A 23,234-nucleotide genomic window follows, 5' to 3' on the forward strand; every position below is an offset into this window, starting at 1 on the left:
AGTTACTTGATTTTTGGCTTTACCAGCTTCATCAAGCGAAGAGGAAGGAGGAGAGGAAGAATTGAACAAAGCAGAGGGTTGGGGGGTAACTCTGGTATCGTTTAGTACTTGACTTGATTGTTCAAGAATCATGGTGTTCTAAACGATAGAAGTTGAGAAGAGCCATACGGGCAAGCCGATCGTCAATCCTGGAATAGACAATGTGGCCATATGGGGTGCACCAAAATCTCCCCAACAAGAGAAGGGACTAGGATTTCCTCGAAGGGAAACTCCTTGGTTGGTGGACTCCATTTTTCTCAACCTAATACCAACGTAGGAAAGGTGATGTTTATTCCGTTTAAAATAAATTTTAGACGCTTTGACACAACTTGTTTTTTCAATTTTTAATAGTCGAGAAAAAACAAAAGATGACTCTAGTCACCTTCGATTTTTAATGAGCCTGAAGTGACAAGTGCTCAGATGGACCTTTTCCTTTAAGGAGCCTGAAAAGAAACAAAAGGGACTGCTCTAGAAATCTAGACAGAAGGATTACCAAACATATCGCAAAATTGCTGAATACTTTTTATGATACGGCAGTCAATCTTCACGAATGTTGTGTTCAATTCATTGCAATCAATTGGGCGGCAGACATGGCTTCCTAAGGATAAAGGATAAAGCCTATTGTGGTCTCCCAAAATATACTCGACGGTATGTGGGAGTACAAGTCCATACTGGCACTTGTTGTCTCAAAGTGGAGGAATCACCCAACCAACAATGAAAAAAATAGTTACTAGGTTTTACGACGTCGGAATAAGTCTCTAGCCTAGACTTCTAGATGTTGTGCATTAGGTTCTGTTAGCGCTTGAGATTTCACCCTAGGCTGAGGAAGGTAAACCTTCAAGGCAACATCAAACCATTACACCTCGTAGCTAGCCCTACGAGGAAGGAGAAGGCTCTCTCCGGTCAGACTCAAGGTTTTTTCTTAATGGGGTGAGCTGACCAATTAGGATCAAAGATATTAGGCTAGTAAACTGATGAGGAGGATTGATTTAAAGTTTTTGGGGTTTTTAATGGCGGGGTTTTTCTGGGCTGCACGGGCAAAATCACAACTTTGAACAGAGAAATATAATGACTACACAGATTATCAACTGAGGCAAGGTAGGCAAGCAATTTAACACCAAATCTAGATTTTAAATGGGTTGGCAAGACTGGTGAGGAGTTGACAAGGGCATAGGAGATGAATCCTTGTCAAACAGAAGAAAACATCGAACGTGAACAAACTTATAGGAGGAGCATATAATACTATGAATTCCTACCTAAACACTTCATTTGTTCAGCTAGAAATGGTCATTAAATGAAATGAAACATAACGGTTTACATATGTAACAGAGGAAAAACTAATGTTAAATTGTCATACCACATGAATCTCAGAAAACAGAGCTGTGTCTTTCTCATTAAAAATCCCTGTTCATGGACTGTACAATAAAAAGCTCTCTGTCTCTCCAATAGCTCCCAACGCTCAGAAAAAACTCTCCTCTTTTCTCCCTCTAAAAAAAAAATCCAAAGTATTGCTTCAATACCAATTACATGCTCAAGCTGTTACTAGCTTCTAGGAACCGAAAACTGACCTCTAGGAATTAAAACTAATTAATATTCAAAAAATAGACCAAATCGGGATCAAATTGCACAAGGTGTCGAGTTGTGAAGGTTGCTGGTCAAACTGTTTTGAAATAGGAATCTTCAAAGCTGCCATTTGTCATAGATTGCCACCTGCTTTCGGAATTCTCTCCTCTATGGACGCACTTGGTCGATGGATCAAAAGGGTATTTACAGATTTGTTACACGTCTGATGAACAGCCATATCCAGAATTAGAAATCGACACCAAAGATGACCAAGCCAGAGTTATAATATGCCACCATCGAATTCCAACACACCCAATCACATGCAATATGGTGGCATCAACAAAAGCCCATAATCCGCCTTCTAAGAGCCACATCGCCCACAAAATCTCCAAAGGATCAATCGCTGGCGGAAATCATGGAACGAAATTCCGTCTGTCTCAGGCTCCCCGTGATCTGAAATTCATCATCTGTTTACATTGAAAGTGATTTTCTTGGTATAGAGCTGTGCAGAGGAGGGGCGCTACTCCATTTTCGGGCCTAGCATAGGACTCATATGGTAATACTTGCGAACCATACGCACACACCTTCGCACTACCATCCAGAAGAGTAATAGCATAGAGACGGAAATACACATGAATAAATTTGATTTGCAGAATGCCCACAAAGGAATAACTCTAGTTTTAAAAGTGAAGCTCGATACATCTAATGAGAACCCCGCTTGCCTGTGTAAATTAAAACAAACTGAGAGCGACTACCACCCCAGGCAGCCCAGATATTTGAACTGCGTGCGATTGGATTATATTGACTTTCACACTCTGTGGCCGCCTATTTACAGCAGTGTAAAGATTGCCAGCTTGATATATCTCCCTTTCAATTAAGATGCATTGAAACTATTAGGCAAATCAATCCAAGATTCTCTCATTTTGTCTACAATCGTTTAAGTCTTGTTGATTATCAATGGGCTGTTGAAACCTCAGTTCTGTTGGTCCTGGACCCAAAATACTAGGCAGGTTTTTCTTCTTTGTTTCGACATCAGAGTGTTCACCAACCTCCTCTATTGTATGTCGCTTTTGGTCAGCAAATCCTTTCACCCTCTTTTGTAGGATGTGTACTGCGTGGTATTCGATTTCCTCCATCTTTATAGTATGACCTTGATGTATGATGCCTCTCATTATGGCCCCCATGCTCACCTTCATCATAATTACTTCTGTTATCATATCTGAAAGCTTGGTGGCTGCCCATAATCATATCCCTCTTGTTTCTAGAATTGTTGTTCGACCTTTTTTCCGAGAAATATTTGTTTTCTGATCTCAAATGGGGAAGATCATTTGCCTGCTATGCACTGGTATTATGTTGAGATGCAGTTTCAAATTCCTCAGGTATATTGACAGAGGTCTGAGTTCTTCCTTCTGAATATCTCCTCTGATAATTCTTTTGACTCGAGACAATTAACTAGCATGAAAAGGTTGCCATGAAGCAAAACATCTTCTGTATATAAATTTCTGAAATGCAAAGAACACTGAAGTTTTTGTCGTTCTTCTTCTGATAGTCTATCCGAGTATTTTTCAGAAATCATTTGCTCCTTATGAAAATAACTTGAGGGGTGATCTTGAATCCCATCACCATCACAGCTGTTTGGAGTTGAAATACCGCACATGCACTTCACATTTGTATTATCAAATCTCTTTGTATCCACCCTGTTTCCCCATGTGTTCGAACATTTGGGTTCCTCAAACGAATAGTTTGTGTTAATATCTGTGAAGATGTTACCTTCCAGTTTGAAGCTAGAATCTTTTTGCGCTCTTGCCGAATAGTTTTTCTTTTGCTCTGCTTCAAGTCCATTAAAATATCATCAAAGCTCTTATAGTCACGATTTTTCCAATGGTACTGCATTCCAATCCTTTGTAGAAAACCAAATTGACTCACTTTCTCCCATTCTTCTTTTGTAGGAAATGTTATATGTAGTGATGACATCTGCAACTTATCAGTAAGTAGCTTCAAGGCAATCAGAAGCTTGTCAAAAATCTGATCCTTGTAACAAGTATCACGAACTAGTATCCGTTGACCTGTTACTGGCGTAAATGGCACACAACACTGTAGCTTTGGGTAGTAAGAAGAACCAAACCGATAGTAAGCATCGGCCCAGGAGTGATCAAATACATATTCACCATATGAGTGGCTTTTTACATAAAGTGGAACAACACCTAGCACAATACCATCTTGATCAGTCGCAGTGATGTGCTGAGGTAACCATCCCGTTTCCTGAACAGCACACCCTGTATCCTCTAAGCTTTGAAGAAAAGCATGAGTAAGGAATGGATTAAGTTTCGTATGGCCTGTGGCACCTATAGCACATGCATCCCAATCCTCTGAAGAAACTTGTGAGATGGATGACACTACTGATATAGAGATTTTCCGAGATGCATCCCCACCATTGGATGTTCCCTCTATCATTGGATCAATAATTTGCTCAGTGCTGATAAGAAAATCACGTTCTTGTGGCTCTACCAAGTGTCTCCTTTGAGTATTCCTCCAGAATATTGCATTGACATAGAAAGTGAACGATCTACGCCTGGGCTTTCCCCAGGAAGCAGATAAGCCCTTGGACCTTTTCCCAAATCTTATTTCAGTGCAGAATGAGATACTACTGTAATGCCTCTGATGGCTGATGATGTTTTGAATTGTGTTTGTGCTTTTGCAGAGATAAGAGCTGAGGAAACTGCTCCCTTTTGAAGAGCTAGAGATAAATCACATAAATTTAAACAACACATTAATGATTTCTTCTTCGAAACAGGGTTTTGAAGAAGAATCAATCTCTGACATGAGACGGAGTCTAACAGGTTCCAAAGCGTTTTTAGATTCATTAAATTTATTTTATAGTTGAGCTTTCTTAAGAAATTTTCCTTTCAGGTTCACCACGTGATGTAGATGTACAATTCCTAAAATGCAATCTAAGATGATAAACAGTGATTTAATCTTCATTTTGCAATGAAAATCCTAGCTACTAAGGAAAGAGAGATGATTTTCTTTCAACAAATAACAGAGAGCACACACTATATGCACAATCCTAAATCAAACCAACAAACAGTCTAAATGAAAATTCACATGCATGTATTTCTTTCTAGCTTTCTTAATGTGTGAATGATAAAAACAAAGCTAAGCGCAAACCTAAATTATTTTTCAAAGCGACAATTACTAACAAGCTTCTTTTCAAAACAAAATGAGGACAATGACGACACTTTGTTATTTGGAACTGAAAAGTTGCTTTCGACACTTGAAAAACTACTAATTCAAATCAAATACAAGAGTAACAGTGTAATCGACTATCAAGAACAATCAGATTCTCTCCTATGACTGAAAACGACACTTGCGACACTTTCAAATCAAGAAACGACAATTCAATTATGCTACTTCTTTGTAAAGGAGAACTGAAAATGACTCAAAAATACATAAAAACATTTACAGTTCTTTGCACAATGGAGGCGAAATAATCGCAAGGAAGGGGTTTTCAACAGAGGTGTATTGACTACAGGTAGCAAAATTCCTGAATAGAGCTGAAAAGTATGAACACAGAAGCCAAAATCTAAGAACAGAAGAGGTCTGATCAGCGCACTTGTAGCACAGAGAAACTAAAATTTAACGCATGTACTACACTCAGGAAGTTCGATGCATTCATGTTTCAAATAAGACACAGTGCGATGGACCAGGGACGAGACTTTAGCTGGGTTTTGGGTCACAGTTTGCATCTTAGTTCAGGGATTTAGGCCTAGCAAGTGGTAATCAGTAAATCAATCACAGGGGTAGATCTTATGAGGCTGCTAGAGCCACCAAAAGGGCAATTAGAGAGCTTGTAAATCAATTGTTTAATTCATAAAGAAAACCCAGAGATAGACTGAAGTAGCATTGATCTACTTTGCACTTGCATAGAAAATGCAGTTCAAAGGCTAGCTGGCTTGACTTCAGGCTTCGTCTGTAAGTTTATAAACTAAATAAATGTAGATAAACAAATAACCTATTCGCTCCCCAGTGGAGTCACCATTTTGTTATGGGGAAAACTAGTGTCTATGTAGAGCTGCTAGTCCCACTAAGGGTGGTAGCTACCTTAGAAACAAACAAACTAAAAACTACTTTCGTTTTCCTTTATGAGAAATAGACAAGAGAGGAATAAGGAGACCAACCTCTGTCTTGCGCTAAGTTCCTTGCTTGATTCCTCCCCCTTCTGACAAGTCTTCGCCACTCACTTCCTCATCTACCTAGCCTCAAAGAGCACCTGTAGAATCAAAGCAACATAACACTCTCCAAGAACATAGATCTATTATCATAAACAATATAGGACCATATACACATTGACCACACCAATGAATATAACATCAATCATACAAGAATGTGGAGGAAAACTTGAATAGCTTTATTGATAATCAAGAAAGAGAAAAGAGGATTACAACCAATTGTTCTGACCCAGCATCATCTTCTCAGCAAGAAAGCCCTTCTTCACCTCATGAAAAGCTTAGATCACCCAACACTATGATGTTGCACCAAGAAACCAACAACACTTCCTTACAAGATACAAAATTCCAGCCAATGGATCTCTGGGATGAGGGATCCATATATAGATGTTTGCAAGGGGAATGAGTAAGCTTTTGAGATTTGATTAGTGTCCTCTCTCTGATAGTTCTTGACTCCACTTGGAGATTGATGATCTCTTACTCATCCCTAGTCGAATACAGAGAGGCAAGTGTCACAGGAGAAGTTTCTGGAAGATTCCATGCTCCTCCACCTTGGAGATTCACCCTGCCATTTGTCCACTCTCACCCATCGCACCCCATAGAATGGTTTTTCAACATGCATCGCACCTACTGTGTGTAATCAGGTGGGATGCAACGCACTTTGACCATGGAACGGGTGAAATGGTTTAGTTTTGACAAGTTCTGTGTAGTTTTTCATGGAAAACTTCTGGGAGACACAGTAATGAGTTGACCTTGTTCTTTTAGGGGTTGGAACAACACCTTTAGGGACTTAGGAGCCCTTAGTTTATGGACATTTATGATTGGGGTTGCAGTGCCCAAAAATGTCTATAACAAGTGGTGAGAGGATCTTGCACTCACTCATAATCTTAATAGTATTCATAATTATGTGGTTTTGGTAGAAGTAAATGTGTGAATTATGTTATGATGGATTGTTCTTATATATTGGTTATAAAATGTATAGGATGAATACTATGTGTTGAGAATATATTGTATAATTAGTCCACAAACAATTGTGTAATTTCTTGATATATGGATGGTAACATACGGCTGGATATATATCGTAAATCCTTAATTTCATGCATGCACAACGCAAGTAGTTATTGTGTAGTGAATATGCTAGTGAATGTTCTTAATTTTCATGCATGTCTGATACAGGTAGTGGTACTGAAACAAATATGCAAGTCAATGTTCGTAATCTCATGCATGTGTGATATAATGAGTTATATTGCACTGAATAGATGATTAAATGCATTTCATACTAGTTGAATGAAATATTTAAAACCATGTGAAGAAAGAAAACATGTATCTCATTAGAATAATTTAGTTGGTGCATGAGACAGTATAAACAACCATAAATAAAAGACATATGAGTGGAAACATACATCCATAGGGAACAACTAAAAGGCATAGGTTGCATGCACTTATTGTGAATCATCTCGTAAGCTCATACGTGCTACTATCGATGCATGTCGTAGAGAGGAAATCAATGAAGCATAGTATGTACAACAGGTAAGAAACAAAGAATGTAGATGGTGAAATTACTTTAAATTCCTACATGAGGGTACACACTCAGATAGGAGAAAATAACAAGAAATTAAATGTGGTTAAGATAGATAATACTTAAATAAAATACACAGTAGAAAGAAAGTTAATTTAAAGGAATTGCCTCGTAACTATCATTGATTACATGACTATAATAAGCACACCCTAATGAATCAAGGGACTCCTAGCCTATTCATTGAAAATCGATTGTTATTATGATCTAATTTCCTTTCATGAGGCCTAATGATAATAAAAAAATTACATATTATTTTTTCCTAAGAATGTAACCTCTGCAGAACTTCATAGAAAATTAACATGCGAATCATTGCATAATCCATAGATAGTTGACCCATTCTTGAACCAGTTCTATGCGCATTTCGTTAAAGCAAGGAAAAAAGGGAAAGTAAATTAACAGTTCATAGTTCCAGTTAAAAAACACCAGATATTCCACTAAAGTCAACCCATGAGCCTAAGGCGAGACACAGTCCAGTAGGAGGGCATAAGAAAACGAAAGACATTATACAAAGATTCCATAAAATTAAAGGTAGTCACCATTCCATGAATGTTAAATTAATAATTTAGTTCACCCATACAAAGGAACAAAAAAAATACACACAATACGTTGTCATGCATCAAGCATGTCGACTCAAGGAGACGTCAATCGACTAAACTAAAGAAAAACCATTCAAATGAAAGGCTCAAGGGCCATCGCAGATATTCTTTATGAAATGATGCAGACCAGAGATAAACATTCAACCATGTTCCAGTAGAAAAGAGAAAAAAGGAATGATATTCATAAGAATAAAGCCTCGGGGAATGGGGAAGTTCAAATCTGAGAGACCACCAACCTAGGAACAAAAGGTAAATGTTAAAAGAAGTGTGCTAAGTTCCCTCTCAGAGTGTCCAAATAGAATTCCTCAAGTGTGCTTACCTATAACGACAACCCAAAACCATGTTACTTAAAGAAGAACTGTTATGGGTAAGAAGAAACATCAAGATTTCAATGAATATGTGAATAGGGGTGCAAGGGAAAACAAAATCTAACCAATCAATTTTTACCTAAGATAGCTTGCGGAACCAACCTATTAGAAACCCTCTTGTAGAGAGGAAAAAATTGTTAGTTGGGTTCGAATAATAGATGTAATAAATGTCAAAGTCCAGAAACATGTAAATGGAGCCACAAAGAAAATTCACCTAGTTGCAGAGAGGAAACCTCTAGGCTAGAAAAAATGTTGGTCTCAGAAATGCCTTGGGCCACACCTACACTAGTAAACAAGTAATTGTCAAAATGGTGAATAAATCGAATGACACCTCATGAAACTTGGAAATGAGCAAGGGCATGGTCGAAAACTAACGAAAACATTAGGCTTGGAGAAGGTACCTAAATCCAATGGGATGGTGACAAAGTTGGATACCCAAACTTTGTCATCACCCGATTTGTGCTCAAACCCTCGTTTCAAAAAATAGAGGTGTGAGGGAGTCTGCTAACGTCAAAGAGGATGTCGGTGTATGCTTAGGTAGAAGAGTTAACCTGAGCTCTTGTGGCAGCGGAAACAAAATGAGTCTGAGGAGGTTCAAGCCTATTTAGGTTTTGAATCGAGCAGAAAAAAAAAAGAAAAAGAAAAAAGAAACAGCCATTGCTCTGTCAACACCCACAAAGAGAAAAAAGAATGAAGTGCATGAATGAAATAGGCAGTTAGGGACGGTTAGCGTTATACCAAAAAGATAAGAGTCGTAGATCTATAACAAGTGATTTTCAACCCTTTATAAGTCATTAAAACAATAAATCTTAAGAAGAGTGCCATCGTACCAAGTTCACATGGGAATATATGTACAAGTAGTAGTTTATTGGCCAACAATCATAAGCAATTAGTTGGAAAGAGGGTTAGGTACAGGAGGTAGGCAACTAGGTGCGAGTAATCTCATAGTCTAAACACTAGACCATAAACCCAATATTAAAAACCATAATATGAAAACTTAATTTGTTCAATGTCGTAATGTGGCATGATAAATTGCAATGTAATGAATGAGTGTGATAATAATTGTCACACTCCTTCTCACATTGCAGTGATGCTTGTCACAATGCAATGTTTGATATATTTAGCTACCATTGTAATATCACAATATTAAACCCTAATATTAAACCAAATATTCTAAACCCTGACATAACAAAACCAAACATTACATACCCTAATATTAATATTATAATCCCTAACATTAATATTATAAACTCAATATTAAAAACTCCAAAATGTTCATTAACCCAATATTAATCTCTAATATTATAAACATAATATCATAAACCCTAATAATGCAATAAAATAATATAAATCATAATATTATAAACTCTAATATTAAACACCAATTTTGTGATGTTTCATTGCGACATTAATAATTGACAATGTAATCTATCAATGTGAGAATTACTATGAGATTGATTGTGAGATTGAGATAAGGTTTTTGACAATGCGGCGATGGACGCATTTCTTTGGCATTCCACCATCACGATATTAAACCCTAACATCGTAAATTTTTTATAAACCATAATATTAACATTATAAACTCTAAGGAATTAATAAACCGAAAGGGTTATTAATAGTATAAACCTAATGAATTAATAAACCAAATGGATTAGTATTATATATCGAAGGAATTAATATTAAAACACAAAGGATTAATAAACTGAAAGGAATATTAGCATTATAAACCCTAGAATTAATATTAAATCCTATGAATATAAACCCTAAAATTAATAGTACAAACCTAAGACGTTATAAACCTAAGGGATTAATATTATAAGCGAAAGTGATTATAAACCATAGGATTATTATTAAGCCATAGGATTAATATTATAAACCTTAATATATTTCTATACATATTAAGGATTAGTATTATAAACTAAAGGGATTAATAACCAAAAAGGACTAATAATATTATAAACTAATGGGATTAATATTATAGGGCCTAGTATTCATATTATATACCCTATAATTATAAACCTTAAGATCACAAACTGAAAACCCAATATTATAAACAATAATAAACCTTAAATCTCAATCCCAATATTATAAACTAGAATATTAAAACCTAGTTTATTTAATGTCACAATGTGACATAAAATAAATTGATGTAATGAATCATTATAACAATGATTGGGACATTTCTTGCCACATTGTGACGATTCCTCTCACACTAAAAAATTAAATAGATTTATGTACCATTCGAACACAACAATATTACAACCTAATATTAAACCAAATTTTATAAATCCTAAGATTATAAAACCCTGCATTATAACCCTAACATTAATATTACAATCTATAGAATTAATATTATATTCGCTAAGATTAAGATTATAAAACCTCACATTATAAATCTCAATATTAGACCCTAATATTAAATCCAATAATATAAATTGTATTACTAAAAAACCAACATTTTGAAGCCTCACGCTAAACACAATATTATAAACCCAATATTATAAACTCAATACTAAAAACCCCAATATTATAACTATAATACTAAACCCTAATATTATAAATCCTAATACTGTAAACCCGAGTATTAAAACCCTAGTTTTATAATATCACATTGTGACGTAGAATACATTGTAATATAATGTAACGTTATGCCAATTACTATGAGGTTTCTTGTCACATTGAGACAATGTTTTTCACATGTGATATTCGACATATTTTTATACCATTCCATCATCACAATTATAGAACAGAATATTATAAAACATAAGATAAAAAATCCAATATTATAATCCCAAATATTAATATTATAAACTATAAAGTTATAAACCCTAATGATAATATAGTAAACCATTGCGCTAAATGGTATAAAAAAAGTGATTAATATTAAAATATCTTTATAAACATTAGTAAATGCCATTATAATCAATATTAAAAACCTCAACTTTAGGAAATATGGTTGAATAATATTGTAATGTCGCATTGCATGATTGGAGAAATTGCAATGTAATGTAACATTGCAATGTTGGATATATTTATGTACCATTCTAATGTCACAACATGTTTGATTATTAATATTAATTGATAATAGTCATAGGTGATTAGATTTTATTTATATTTAAGAGTGTCTCATACCAAACATAGTTAACCATAGTTAAACATAGTCAAACATAGTTGAACATAGTCAACCATGGTTGACTAATTTTGTAATGTTACATTTTTACATAAACCAAATTTGATCATTGAAAAATACTAATATCATATCCAATAATAATAATAATAATATACACAACCTTAATATTAATATTAGTTAACTCTATCAATATTAGTATTAATATTAAACATTTTTTAATCTTGATTTTGATTGACCAAGGATGAGGATAGCTAATCATATTTTTATGGAAGGAGTAGATGAATTCAATCAAATCTAACCGATAATACATACAATGGATTTGAAATTATTTTTTTAACTATATTTTATTTATGTAAATTGCATTAAGAATTTAATATCACAATATTATGATCATTATATATACTAATGTTAATTATCCAGACATGCGTGTTTATTTTTAGAATAGGGCTTAGAGAGTTTTATTTTAATTATTAGTAGTGATTAAATAAATGATAGAGATTTAGCTTCCATATGATATTCCATAATATTTTTAGTAGTATACACAAATTAAAGATTGAAATTGAAATTGATTAATTAAAATAAATATTATATGAAGAAGTTCCATGTGAAATGACATATGGTTTTTTGGGCATGTGGTAGCGATACTCCATAGCATTTCCTCATGGTGTATTAACAATTCCGATTTATAGATCATGAATCTCCATGGTGGTTAAGAATCTTGTTCCGTGTGTTTTGAAATGTATATATGTTTAACTTATATATTAATTCATTATAATTAACTATATAATAATAACCTAAAATAGGTATTTTAAATTTAAATTATGAATTAATTTTATAGGTATCTCTTCAGTAAATGTCATTTAATTTATATAGCATACCATTTAATTTACATAGAATTGTTACTTCTATTATTCTTATGGTTGTTGTTGTTGTTGTTGTTATTATTATTATTATTAAACTTTAATATTAATTATTAATAATTTCATATTAATAATAAACTAAATATTAATATTAATATTTTTTTTTTTGATTAAGCGAGAGTGGGTCCTTCCATTCAATTACCTAAAAAAGTTACATAATGTACATTAAAGACAAGGGAGGTGTGGCCCACATAAATTCGAGCCAGCCATAGCCTTTGTTACCAAGACAATGTCTTAAACAACAGGCCAAGGTCCCACAATACATTACAAAAGTTCTCCGTAGACCATACAATCTTCCTTCAAAGATCTAATAGTCGTGAAGCATTTTGGGTGGTAAACATGCCCACCCCTTATCCTCTAACTCGGACCTAATGAGCCCAATGAACTGAAATTAACTATCATTTCGAGTGCATCTGGGGAGATATCCCTCGAGCACTTTACCTGCTCAAAATCCACCATATGTGCGCAATCTCGATGAGGCCGTGTGACTAGCACAATACTTAACCACTGAATCAGATGGAAAGCTAGAATAAACTTCTGGCTAAGTAATTTCGGGTCCAGTTTTCTGGTTAACTTTATTGTTATTATCCATGCAAAATGCATTGGATTGGTGCGATTTAGCCGACCTGCTACCATTTTATATGAATCGTTGTCCCAATTAATTAACATAATTCGGGTCCATATTCTAATATTAATGTAATTGGGTTCCATAAATGTACCCTTGGCCCAGCTAATCATGTTTATATTTATACTTTCTATCCTGAGAACCATTAGTTTATATAGTTCCAAGAGAAATTTCTAGCCCGAAGGCCAAATGCAGACTTTGGAGGGGTCTCTGACCTCCTGCTCGCACTTTTCCATATACTGCTTCCCCCTGTGGACCCAAACTCCTTTGTCTCCCTCAGTCTTCATCCTACTTATTTTCCTTGCTCTGATAGGGCTCTCTTTCTAAGGTCACCTGTTTGGAACATTCTTCCCTCAAATGTCCTTGGGTAATCCCTATCCATTCATATCTTATATTATTTTTGGAATAGAGCACCCCTTCGTTTGCCAACAGATCCACTAATTTGTTGGTTTTTCTCCGCACATGGATAAAAGTAAGGGTTCTCATGTTTTCCACGTGGGATTGAATACATTGATAGACTTGCAGTAATCTCCAATGTCTCTACACTTTGTCTGGTGCTGAGAGACTTCCAATTTTCTTGACCGAATTAATTATCAATTCGTAATCAACGTCAATTAGGATGTTATGTAAATTTGAGCCCCTCAAGGTTTCTAGGAAATGGTCCATGGCCATGAAGTCTGCCATGTTATTGATGGCATTCCCCAAATGACAATGAAATATGGTTTTTATGAAACCCCTTTCATCTCTTATGACTCCTCCATAACCAGCCATACCACGGTTTCCTTTTGAGGCCCCATCTATATTGCATTTCATAAAAGCCTAAGGTGGAGGTTGCCAGAATGCCAAAGGGAGAAAAAACTCTAATACAATCTAGGAAATGAAGAAAGCCAACGGTGAAACGGATCGTTCTTTTGAAGATTTGGCCTCATTGGGGGTCAATTATTTCAAGAATCTTTTCGAGGCACCAGAGGAAGTTTCTATTTCATAAGTTATTAGAGTTGCCCAGATCTTTCCAAGACTGACAGAGGAGGAAGGTAATGAATCCCTCATGGCACCTGCTTCTAAGGAGGAGGTTGAAAACATCCTCAAATCTATGAAAAGGGACAAAAGCCCCGGCCCGGATGGCTAGACTGCTGAATTATTCCAACATTTCTTTGAACTCATTGGAGATGAGTTAGTGGTAGTTGTGGAAGATTCCATGCTTTCAGGTTCTATATATCATCCTTTCAATGCCACTTTTCTAGCACTCATACCCAAATCTAATCTCCCAGGTTCTTTCGGAAATTTCAAGCACATTTCTCTGTGTACTTGTGCTTACAAAATTATTGCAAAAATTATTGTCGTTAGGTTAAAACCCTTCCTCTCTAGAAACATTTCCCCTAAGCAATTTGGCTTTCTAGATGGAAAACAAATTCATGAAGTTGTAGGATTTGCTCAAGAAACGCTTCAGAGTCTAAAAATTGGAAAAAAAAAGGACTCGTTGTGAAAATCGATTTTTCTAAGGCTTATGACAGAATCAACTGATTGTACCTTAGGCTTCTTTTAACTCATCTGGGGTTCAGGTATGATTTTGTAAGATGGGTTATGAGTTGTGTTTCTTCTTCATCCATAGCTGTCCTAATCAATGGTGCAGCCTCCAGTTTTTTTAGCCCTGAACGTGGCCTTCGCCAAGGCTGCCCACTCCCTCCCCTTTTGTTTTTGTTGGCAGCAGATGGTATCAGTATCTTGATCCATGACGCAAAAGACAGGGGACTCTCGAAGGAATTAAAGTAGCACAAAATTTCTGGGTCACTCACCTCCTCTTCGTGGATGACATAATCCTTTTCAGCAATGGTAGTATCGAGGACTATAGGAGGCTCAACAAGATCTTGGACCTTTTCCTAAAGGCTAGTGGTCTCTGCATAAATGAGAGAAAATATACACTAACATGCACATGTCTTTCTAGAGAGCTAATGTGCAGAGTGGAATCGGTCCTCAACTTTGAAGTCAAAACGCTGGAGGATTCTTTTAAATATCTGGGGTTCTTTCTGAAGCTTGACAATTACAAGATAAAAGATTAGAATTCGATCCTTGCAAAACTTGAATCCAAACTGTAACATTGGAGTTACAAGTGGCTTTCGAGGGCTGGTAGGCTTGTTTTAATAAAATTTGTTATGATGGCAGTCCCAGTCTACTGGGATAGTCTAACATGGGCTCCCAAAGGAATTTTATACTCAATTGATAAATTATGCATCAGGCTTCTGTGGGCAGGGTCCAAGTCTGAGAAAGTTACCCCTTGGATCGTGTGGGATAAAATCGCTCGCCCTAAAGAGTGGGGAGGCTGGGGTATTAAAAACCTTGCATGCTTCTCCCAATCTTTAGCAGCATAGCTAGCCTGGAGGATCATTTCCACTAAGAACCTGTGGACCTCTGTGTCTAAAAGGAAATATATTGATCCTCTATTAATGCTTGATTGGATCATATTGCCGCAAAAGTCTTCCAGAAACTCCTCGATGGTCTAGAAAGATATGGTTGCATTTGTCAAAGTCATAGAGAAGGGATTGGCTTGGAGTGTGGGGAACGAAACTGAGATCAGGTTGGGTAGCGACCCCTGGATAGGCTGTTCAGAGAGATTTTCTCTATCTCAGGGGTTGGTTTCGGCCTTAAAAGATAGGGGTCTATACACATTAAATCAGGTGGCTGATCCTCGGGCTTCCACGATCTAGAGTCAAGTGTGGTTTCAGGGAAGAGATTTAAATTTGAATGATGAATGGCTAGGGGAATGGGACTTGTATAAAAGGGACCTTCTTAACTCCTCAGTCAGGTCTCTGATTCTCCGGATGAGCTTAAATGGGTCTTTGCCCAGAATGGTTTTTATTTTCCAAAGTCGGGGTATAAATGGATGATGTCTCAAAATGGATGGGAGAATCCGGCTTGGTGGGCTAAATCGCTATGTAAGTTAAAAGGGATAGCTAAATCAAGACTGTTCTTCTGGTGTGTCCTGCTTCAGGAAGTTCCTACTTGGGATTTTCTTCAAAGAAGAGGAAGGATTGGTCCCGGTAGGTGCCCCCTTTGTAAAGACAACGTCGAAACAGTTTAGCACTTGTTTCTTTCTTGCCTCTTTAATTCCAGCCTATGGGCCGAAATTTTAAGATTGTTAAAAGTTAATTTTAGGTGGGAAGGGCAGGGGTTCTTAGATGCTTGGCAGAGGTGGTGGGATGAAACTTCAAATGATAGAGAAAGAAGCATTCCATTACTCATTACCTGGGGGACATGGCTTGCTAGGAATCAAGTTATCTTTAAGGATTCTGTCTTCCCTATTGGAAGACTTGTCGTAGAAGGAGTTGTTTTTTATGAAAGTATTCCTATTCCTCAAGCTCTCTCTACTTCTAGAGTTTTTCGTCAAGAATCTATCAGATATTTTATGCCATGGGCTTACTTTGACGGGGCCTCAGACATCAATGGTCGATGTGGGGCGGGCTTGATTATTCACTTATCAAAGGAAAAGGTTGTTAAAGCTTCAATTGGTCTAGGACAGGGCTCCAATAATTTTGTAGAATTGAAAGCCTTACTTCTCCTTCTCTGTTGTCTTATACTTAGAAATGTGAGAGAATTCCAGATGACCAGGGATTTAATGAATATTGTGAGTTGGTTTAATGGGACTCAACACTGCAGCAGTCTCATTCTGATTCCCTTGCTTAAAGAAGCTTCTTGCCTCAAAAGTGTATCAGAAGAGGCAAAATAGAAGATATAAAACTCCTTGGTGTAGTCTGAGCTGATTAAAGTGGGAGCTTCCATGATAGCTCTTTTGATAGATTTTGAAATATATTCTTGCAGCCTCTGTCCATTTTATCTCTGACTGCCTTTTTAGCATGGAAGTGATGTGCTTCACTAGATCTACAAAGTTTGGAATAAATGTCCTCACAAAGTTAATTCTACCCAAAAAGGACTGAATTTCCCTTTTTGACCTTGGGATGGAAAATGTTTGTATTGCCTTGACTCTTTCTGGATCAATTTTGACACCTGCAATAGAGACAATATGCCCTAAAAACTTTCCTTCTTCCAGAGAAAACTGTGACTTCTTTGGACTTACTGAAATTCCAAACCTTCTACACTTTAGGAACACCTTCCTAAAATGTTGTAAATGATCCTTGTGACTGTTGGATAAAATTGTTATGTCATCAAGATAAATAAGGACAAACTTGTCCTTCTCTTCCACGAAGGCTATGTCCATGCCCCTCTGAAAAGTATCCCTAGCGTTCATCAATCCAAAAGACATCTTAGAGTACATGAATGTGCCCCATGGAGTAGTGAATGCAGTCTTTTCTTGGTCTTCTAGGTGTACAACAATATGATTGTAGCCTGAAAATCCATCCAAGAAAGACATGATTCTAGCCCCTGAAACATTTTGCTGCAAATGTTCCATCTTGGGAAGGGGGTAGTTGTCTTTCTTAGAGCACTTGTTCAGATTCCTAAAATCAACACAAAGCTTGATTTCTTCATTCTTTTTCCTCACTATCACAAGGTTGGCTATCCACTTCCAGTACCTTAAGGGAACTATGATTTTGGCATTTAGCAACTTCGTGATCTCGTTTTTAATCAAAGGTAACAAGAGAGCATTGATCAGCCTCAATTTCTGCTTGAAGGGGATGGTATTCTTCTCCAGTGTAATTTTATACTGAATAATGCTGGTGTCATAGGTCTTAAGGTCACTGTATTCCTAAACGAAGACATCAGGAAATTGTTTCATCAGGGTCCAATACTGAGTGCTTTGGGCCAAGGACAAGTGAGTGGAAAAGTTGACATAATTTGGATGGGATGGACTCCCTATATTATTTTCCTGAACTACAAACTCACTTTCTTTTTTGGTAGGTTTATAAGGTACATCGTTATGGTCAAACAACCTCTCTAAGGGCACCAACCCTTTGGGTATGTGGTTACTAGGTAGCTTCACAATACTATCCTAGCCAATTTTGTCTCTCAGCTTCGACTAGTTACATTCCTCAATGGATTCATTCTCTTGGTCAATTTTTGTTATATATAATTCGTCAATGACTTGTAGAAACCTGTTGACTTCATCATCATCTTCAAAAAAATTCGAGTACTTGACATTGTCAGGCAAAGACGGTCTATATTTTATTTGGACTTCATAAGTCAACTTAGGAGGCAAAGGAGGGATAAAAGTTCTAGCAGACACAGGAAGGGAATCAGAAAGCTAATTCTTAGCTCTAGGGATGTATGAAATACTAAAGCTATTTAGGAATCCTTGAGCTTCCACACCTCATCTTTGTATGCCTTCATCCTGGGGTGCTTTTCTTAGAATGTCTTGTTCACCTGTTGGTTAATCAGATCTGCATCTCCAAATACTTTCAGAATTTTGATGCCCATATCTTTAGCAGCGTTTAGGCCTAACATCAGGGCTTTGTTTTCTTTTATGTTATTGGTGACCTGGAATGTTAGCTTGAAAGACAAATGTATGTATTCTTGTCTAGGAGATAAAACAAATACACCTGCTCCTGCAGCTTCTTTAGAGAAAACTCCATCAAAGAACATATCCCAGATTTGTGGTCCTTTCTCCTCTTTGATATAACAAACTAGCTTTCTAAGCTGCATGGAGGCCAACTGTGATTTTTCTACTTGAAGCATACATGACCCAAAATTAGTATCAACAACATAGATGGGATGATTAGTAGGATTCCTTTCATCGCTGATGATATAAGCCAACTGCACCTCGCTGTATAATCTCCTGCTTTCGCCTCCAAAGATTAGGATGGTGGCATAGGACAAGTCATTTTGCAATGTCCCGCCTAATATTTTAATCCATCCTCTAGAAAGTAACATGCCAAACTTGGGGGGGACATCTGCTGCCACAATATCCATCATCATGCTCTTCATGGGCAACTGAGATAAGGTGATGGCTAGGTCTTTGATCAACCCCAAACATTTCACCTTTCTGGAGTCAAAAGAAAACAAGTCATGATATGGCCTAGTGATGTCCAGGCCCAAGTCTTCCATAATAGCCTTGGGCATTACATTATGGCTCGCACCTATGTCCAACGGACAATTGTGAAGGATTTTGTCATGAATGGTCAAGGAGACATAGAATGATGGGTAATTGTCATTGGCATGTTCAATCATTGGGCAGAGGACAACGACCGGCTTATCATCTTGTAAATTCACATAGTTATGGGATGCTTGTGTGGCTTTAAGCTCAAGGGCCTCAAGGATAGGCCTCTTAAAGGATTCATTCTTCACTAGTTCCATCAGAGGTATAGATATTTTTAGATTTTGGATTTCTGACTCAAAACTGAAGTGGGAAGGGAACTGTCAATACCTCTTACCTCTTGAGCTATGGCTTTGAGAATGATGGGATTAGCTGCTGGTCACTTTTGCTTGTTAGTTTGCTACATTGTAGGAATAGTAGCCCTTTGAATGGGGGTTGGGTAGTATTCACTTTGGACCTTATATTGTATCTATGTTGGTCATCAGTTTGCAGAATGGCTCCACCATCCCACTCTTTGTTGTTTTGCTCCTCGGATAGTGACTCTTCATATGCAGCTAGAGTAAAAAAGGAGGCACTGCCCTTGTCTTCTAGACAATGGATCTCATCGTCTTCCTCATACTAATCTTCATCCATGACTACATTCTCCAGTAGAGTCGCCAGATAGATGATCACAAACAGAATAGTGTCCAGAATTGTTTATCATCAAAGATGGATCTGTGTCATCTCCCAGGGAAGCTGAGCTTCAATCTCCTCTCCCTGGAAAGGATGCCAATTATGTTATCACTCTAGGAAACTCCCCTATGGTTGCAGCTCAAAGATGCTTGGTAACATATAATATTCAATATTCTTCTCTGAACTATTGGAATAAATAATGGTTTGGATCAAGCTAGATAACTACTTTGACTCTGTTATTACTCAAGACATGCATGAACACCCTCAGCCTACAAGGCTTTAGACCACCAATGTTCAATAGTTTGTAGATTAGGTGAATGAATGGAGATTACTAACCATACCAGTAGATACATACATAGACATATGTTAATTTTAGGTATGTTCTATGCTTGAGCAATTTATTTAAATTTTCACAATTAGCAATAACATCAGAATTAAGATAAATTGTAGATAGAACAAAAATATAAATCGTAGAAAACAAGCTAATACAAGAGGACACAAGATGTGGCGCTAGCCAAGGACAAACCCCACAATGTGTGGGGAAACCCTTGATCAATTCTTCTTTTATGTTCTTCAAAGTTCAAGAGAGAAAGACAGAGAGAGATAGTACATTTACAATAGAAGTCAAAACTTCAACTTATCTAGATCTAGCATAGATCATTTCGTATAATGATGAGATCAGTTGAAGACATTATGCTTCAACTAATTCTCCAAGGTGAATCTTTCACCTATCATTGTGGTGCATCTCATCCATTTGTTGTACCTGATCGTGTATCACCATCATGCTACATCATGCATTATCATGCTGCTCATGATCTCATACATCATGCTGCCCATACATCATGTTGCCCATGAGCTATATCATACTGCCCATACATCATGCTGCCCATGAGCTATATCATACTGCCCATACATCATGTTGCCCATGAGTTGCCCATGCACATGATTACATTTACCATGATGCTCATGATCTCATACATCATGCATCATGCTGCTCATACTATTGCCCATCATGCAACTCATCATGCTTCTCATAATATTGCCCATCATGCAGCTCATCATGCTACTCATAATACCCTTTTGTTGCTTTATCTATAGTTCATATATGTACATCAACCTTAGTTTCTTGCTATGGTTTGTAGCCTAGTAAAGTACCTAGGCTATAGCTCCATGCAATACCATTATGCACAACGTATTGATATTCCTCCAAGACCATGACTGCATTTACTTCTTCATCACCGTGGCTTGATGACAGTGGTCCATTAATGACTACCTGACTAGTGTATATATAACCATGACTACCCAGCGTATATACATGTCCAGCATATATATATAACCTATGTACTGCAGCGTATATTATTGCCCATCGTACGTACATGTCCAACATTGACATTACTGCCCATCATATGTATAGTCCAGTGTATACATATAACCTATGTACTATAGCGTATATTACTACCCATCATATGTACAAGTCCAACATTTAGATTATTCCCCATAGTATGTACAGTCCAGCGTATACGTATAACCTATGTACTGCAGTGTATATTACTGCCCATGGTATGTACATGTCCATCATATATATATAACCATTACTGCAACGTATTCCATACACGGCATATTATATGACCGCGTTCCATCATGTGATAGTGTTCCATATAAGATATATATGTGACTACGTTTGCGTTCCATATTCCATATGCATGATGCATATATATAGAATTACTATGTATGACAACATTTTATTGTAACGTATTCCATGTATATGTATGACCTGCAATGCTGCGTATGACAACATTTCATTGAGCTTGCTGTGGCTTCATTCACCTTCACTACAACTTCATTCTTGACCTTCATTCACCTCAGGATTGTGACTGCAGCTACATCTGCGACTACCATGCATTGACTGTGGCTACACCGTTACGTGCGGCCACCATTTATGTTACAGCGTGTAAGTGCCCCATGATCTGCATTGGTAGGTTTTCATGACTGCGTAGATAAGGCATCATCTTTGGGCTAACGTGTGTTTCTCTTGGTGTCTCACTCCTTCTCCAAAAACCAAAGACGTGGAGAGGAGGAGATAACTCAAGAATTGTATCCAAATGACATCCAATCCTCTTATATTTATACTAAAACATGTAGGTGATGAATAGACACATCTATTGGGCTTATGAGCCTACTCAAGTGATGGTCAGCTTGGTAATAATTACTTAATCGAGATAAATTCATATCTCCATAAATACTTATCATAATCAGATAATCTTTGGATCAATCCTACACCTCTTGATGAGAGGGATATAATAAAAATATCAGTTGCCATAAATAAGCTGACCCACATGGATTTTGTCTGTAGATGCCAATTTAACACTCCCTCTCAACTAGGGAGAACTCCATCTGGTGATCCATAAGTCTGACTGTACTATTTCTGCCAGTAGTGCCCTGCACTGCTCTACCCATCTCTACTCAGCTTTGTTGGCTCTGCTCAGCTCTATTGGCTCTGCTAGCTCTACTCTGCTCTGCTCAGCTCTATTGGCTCTGCTCTACTCTACTTAGATCTACTGACTTTGATGGTTCTCCTTTGCTCTACTCAGCTCAGCTCTGCTCTGCTCACCTCTAATCAGCTTTGCTGGATCTACTAGCTCTACTTTGCTCTGCTCAACTCTACTGGCTTTGGTGGCTCTCCTTTGCTCTACTCAGCTCTGTTGAACTATGAAGAAGAAGAATTGATTGAGAATGTATCATACCATTCTCCACTGACCCGCAGTCAGTCTCAGAGTGCGTATCACTGGTCCCAGACCAGTCTCGACCGACCCAAAGTTAGCGTCATAGTGGGTACCACTCCTACCATTGGTCCCAGACCAGTATCACAGGCTCAGAGAGTGTACCACTAGTCCCAGACCAGTCTCAACTGACCCGAAGTTAGCGTCATAGTCTATACCACTCTCACTGGTCCTAGACCAGTCCTACACTGACATGAAGTCAGTTTGAGAGTATGTACCACTAGTCCTAGACTAGTCTCAACCAACCCGAAGTCAGTGTCATAGTAGGTACAACTCCTACCACTGGTCCCAGACTAGTATCATTGATCCCAGATCAATGAAGGTAATCCTAGCATAGGGAGTACAATAGATACATCAATGCATCCATTGGTACTACTATGGTCCCTATCCTCATTTCCCTGTTCATTGATCTGATGAGAGGTACTTCCTATGAGTCCCAGACTGCATCGGTAGGATGCCTAGACAGGAGAACTTAATCAATCCTATCCACACAAGAGAACTAATCATCCTGCTACACAATCTCCATGGAGAGCACATCATCTAGGCCTCATAGGAGAGCTAATCATCCTACTACATAATCATCATGGAGAACACATCATCTAGACCTCACAAGAGAAATAATCATCCTACTACATAGTCATCATGGAGAACACATCATCCAAGCCTCACAGGAGAACTAATCATCCTGCTACATAATCGTCATGGAGAACACATCATCCAGACCTCACAGGAGAACTAATCATCCTACTACAT

At 37.3% G+C, this 23,234-nt stretch overlaps 1 protein-coding gene across 1 annotated transcript in view; it reads right to left on the reverse strand.

The window, feature by feature from the left end:
• Positions 1-2,304: 2,304 nt before the first annotated feature.
• LOC149188869 (uncharacterized) overlaps positions 2,305-23,234 on the reverse strand; it is a 73,374-nt gene continuing 52,444 nt past the window's right edge. Inside the window, exons 2-3 of the mRNA XM_089410070.1 lie at positions 3,373-4,210; positions 2,305-2,427 (exon numbers count right to left, since the gene is read on the reverse strand). Coding sequence (XP_089266196.1) covers positions 2,305-2,427; positions 3,373-4,210 — 961 coding nt within the window. The remainder of the gene's footprint in view (positions 2,428-3,372; positions 4,211-23,234) is intronic.

Source organism: Pinus tabuliformis, chromosome 3_1, assembly GCF_031772625.1.
Source record: "Pinus tabuliformis cultivar Carrire ecotype Pingquan chromosome 3_1, CPIR1, whole genome shotgun sequence".
Lineage (NCBI taxonomy): Eukaryota > Viridiplantae > Streptophyta > Pinopsida > Pinales > Pinaceae > Pinus > Pinus tabuliformis.